We start from the raw sequence: 3,968 nt of genomic DNA on the forward strand, positions 1-3,968 counted from the left end.
AGAAAAACGCTTTGGGCAAACCGCCTTGTGGAGCGCCAGCTTAGGTCCTTTTTCTTGAACTCTGCGGCAAATCGAGAGATAAGGGAATGTTGCGGGGTTTGCAGACGCAGGAAAAGGCGGGCGTTGCAGCTCATGTTGTCCGCGGGATTACTTGGAGCTCCAAGGGACATCACTCGCCCCTTCAGTTTTTTGGGTTTTTTTCTGCATGATTTTTGTCATGTGGCAAGAACTGGACACTTTACACTTTAACCAAAAAAAGCTGCAACCTCCGTACAGACAATGGTAATGAATGATTCCGTTTGATTCGTTTCTTAGCCAAAAAAAGTCTACCGCGATTATATGTGGCATATAATTTCCAATTCTATGCTCATGAGCTTCTAAATTGAGCAATTCCATCTTTCAGTTGACTTCATTGCCCTCGTTGCCCGTTTCGTGTGCGAAACGACGCGTGTCGAGCCGATATATTGAGACAGGTAAACATATTCAGTTTGCATTGAACGTTGCAGGTTTAATAATTCCATGTACAGAATAAATAAACATCCTGAAGAACTCTTCACAGGTGCTGCAGCTGATTTTCCGCCCGTCTTCGTTGACTTCGGGCCTGGAATGAAGAACGAACCTCTCTGTGACAACCTCACCAAGCTAAGAGACGCTTGTCGCTGAATACGTTCAAGCAGTGTGCACTATAATTTGCATTCTCTCGCGCGTAAAAGCTGGATATTTTTACAATATTTTCAGTTAGAAGGAGAATTCGATTCCTAGATGATGGAGTGCCAGAAACGTGACATCATCCAAAAATGAGTTCTGAGCGGTGAAACCAAATTCTTCACTTCATCAAATACACATTGAATTTGATTGATTTCTAGGTAACACTGTGCCACAAAGCGCGGCGTCGTGGAAGCACCCATATTAAAAGACAAAACAAAAAAAACTTGAAATTAGCAACTTGTTATTTGAGAATTTAAAGCCTTATAATGTATTCCAAGATTATTCCGTCCGTTAAAGTTATGTCGTTTTTGTCAAGCTTGTTTGTCTCGTAACGGTTACAAAAAATAAATCGTTTAGGTCTATTCATAGCGAGGTAGGACTTACAGAAAGCAAGTGCAGCGGAACTGCATCTAGCCGGCAAGCGTTTGTTGGGAGACTGGTTTAGTAGCCGCCGTGACCACCGTGGCCACCGTGGCCACCATAGCCGCCGACGAGACCACCGGCGACGAGTCCGCCACCGTAGCCTCCGACGAGAGCGCCGCCGTATCCGCCGCCGTATCCGCCGCCATATCCGCCACCGTATCCACCGTGGCCGACGCCGACGACGGCGTGGCTGACGGAGACAACGGGCTGGACGGTGTGGGAGACGGTGGCCACGGGCTGCTTGACGTAGCTCACGACGGGGCGGGTGACGTATCCCACGTTGACGACGGGCCTCTTCACGTAGGAGACGGTCTTGACAGGGACAGCCACAGCGTGGGCGTGGCCGTGACCGTGGCCGTAGCCACCACCGTAGCCGCCGTGGCCGAAGCCGCCGACGAGGCCGACGCCACCGCCGTAGCCGAAGCCGCCATAACCGCCGGCGTAGGCGCACGCAATCACAGCAGCGAAGACGACCTGCAAACATGCAATGGATTCGGTGAGGACACCGACGGGAGTTCCGGCGATATGCAAAACCAAATAGCCGAGGCGAACGTCCATCTGCTTTCTTTTTCCCCTCTCTCTCAATCCGCTTCACGCTGTCCTGCTCTCAGAAAGATTATAGCGGTGTGGTGTGTTTTAAGTGATAATTAATCCGACCGATCTCAAAGGTGGCAGTGTACTATTATCATTTGAGGGAGTGCTCGCAGTCTTCGATCATTGGCTACCTCCTGTCTTTGTTCCCTGGCACAATGGTAAACCAAATGAAGGCTGGACACTCCGGCAGTCTATTTACAACTATTCATTGCGTAGTTCTTTGGTTTGCTTTTACGGTCTCATATTCATTCTGATATTCGACTTCTTTCAGAGATGGAGCTAGTCAACCTTATGACAGATGATATATGTTTGTTTTTCTTTTATGTCCATAATTAGCAGTTGCTAATATTTTAACAGAACGTACGGGTTCAAGTGAGCTGGTGTATACTGAACATTTTGAAAAGTGGCAATATGCTATTAGTGTTCTCCTTCTCTCCTCTCGGTGTCAACTTTCGTATTTCCTCACTCTCGGGTTGCTTCAAAAGGCAAATATATGTATATTTAAAATGTTTTTGTGATAGATATATGCAGTATGATTGAGCTAAAATATAGACACTTTTATGGCGAAACCATCATAAGCACTGGTACACAGAGTGCCTTAACAATATGTACATTTGTGACGCTTGGAAGCATATAATAGACACTGAGGAAACCCGAATAAAAAAGTATTTTTTCGACACTGTGGTGTCAAATTATTCAAGCTGAGTTCTAAGACATAGAAAACACCTTCGCATATCTGCGAAGGTGTTTTCAGTGCCTTGAGCACTGTCGACCGCTGAATCGCCTAATCCACACAAAGAACATCTTCTGTGAACCTTGTTGACTCGTGGTCGTGAAGCCTGCTTCACGCAAGTCAAGGAGGCTCGCAGAGGAGCTCGGGCGCGGGCTGTTTAGAAACCGCTCGATTAAACGTATAGACGCGTATCCAGATAGACGCTGAGCCAGAAACGGGGACCACGCCGGGAACGGTGGCCGGGGAAAGGTCGTCGGAGCAGTTGGGACTTACGAGGGTGTTCATGGTGCCGGTATTCCTCGTTCCGAGAGAAGACTGATGTCCGACGAAACAGAGGGTCCGACTTTTATACTATTTGAACGACCCCGAACCGAGAACGCCTTGGTGACCCAATCTGTTATAAACTGGTAGTAACAAAAACTAAGGTGGGATGTGTGATGGAAATCAAAAGGGAGGAAAAGGGGCGAGAAACATTCGTTCACGCCTCTCGAAACACCAGGGCGCGTTCCCTCCTCGCATGGTCCACGCACCCCCTCAGAAAGACGGAAGTGGCAAGGAGACGACAAATAAAAACAAAAATGTATCCCGGCCGTTTATATCGTTTGCACCCCCAGCCCCACGCACGGCGCAAGAAACACGGTCAACTATAAAGTACAAAACAAGGGCAGAAGCCAAAATTCCGTCGCACAATCACGCGAGCGTTTTCTGTCTGTTTGTTTCTGGGCGTTACTTCGGAGAACGCCTTGATTTTCTCCCTTTCAGGGCTTTCTTGATGTGGGCTTACCCGCGACAGCCCTGCTCAACATGGGCCTCGTTATTTTGTCAGGGTTACTGCGGTGAATCAGCTCTCGATATTCTTTGCCAGTGTCTCTTGTGTGACCGGGTCTCGCGTTCTATTCGACACTCAAGAATTCCATGGACACCGTTCGCTATTCCTCAGCTTCTCGCAAGCAGAACGGGTTGAGTTCCAGAGTCTCCGCATGCAGACATATCTAGGACGGTCAATGCGCAAGCTGCATAACGTAGTGGTTGCTTGTCGTCTCTGAGTTTCTGCGTCGATGGAGTCCAAAACAGCGGTGCACTTGTGCACACATTAGACGGCCTGCAGTACATAATTGAAAAGAGGCCGTACGGGAAAGAAGAAAGTCATGCCGACTTGTGAGGAAGGGTTCGTTTCTCTTCCTCTTAAAACGCAACACAGCTAATGTAATAGATCGCCGACATCAGAAGCAGAAAGGTGCTCTGCGCCACATTTCTTGCAGAACAGCCGTCTCCGTCGCGTCTTCTCTTGAATTGTCTTGGTTTAACGATACAGGTAAAGCCGCTCATAAATAGTAACTGAACGTGCAATTTGAAGAACAGGATTTTTCTTGGACCCCGGCGTTCAGAATGGAAACATAATTTTGAACAAACCCGAAGTGAGGTGGGAATTTGAAAACCTCTCTGAATAAAAGAATGGTGGTTGGTCAAAAACATTACTGTGCGGTACAGTGGCGTAGCCAGGAATTTC

General features: G+C 47.9%; 1 protein-coding gene across 1 annotated transcript; it reads right to left on the reverse strand.

The window, feature by feature from the left end:
- Window positions 1-1,149: 1,149 nt before the first annotated feature.
- Window positions 1,150-2,743, reverse strand: LOC115330095 (ctenidin-3). The gene is made up of 2 exons (XM_029991794.4): window positions 2,732-2,743; window positions 1,150-1,605 (listed from the first exon to the last, which is right to left on the reverse strand). The coding sequence occupies exons 1-2, from the start codon at window positions 2,741-2,743 to the stop codon at window positions 1,150-1,152; spliced, it is 468 nt and encodes a 155-aa protein (XP_029847654.3).
- Window positions 2,744-3,968: the final 1,225 nt, after the last annotated feature.

The sequence above is a fragment of the Ixodes scapularis genome, unplaced genomic scaffold, assembly GCF_016920785.2.
Source record: "Ixodes scapularis isolate PalLabHiFi unplaced genomic scaffold, ASM1692078v2 PGA_scaffold9__187_contigs__length_104089568, whole genome shotgun sequence".
Classification (NCBI taxonomy): Eukaryota; Metazoa; Arthropoda; class Arachnida; order Ixodida; family Ixodidae; genus Ixodes; species Ixodes scapularis.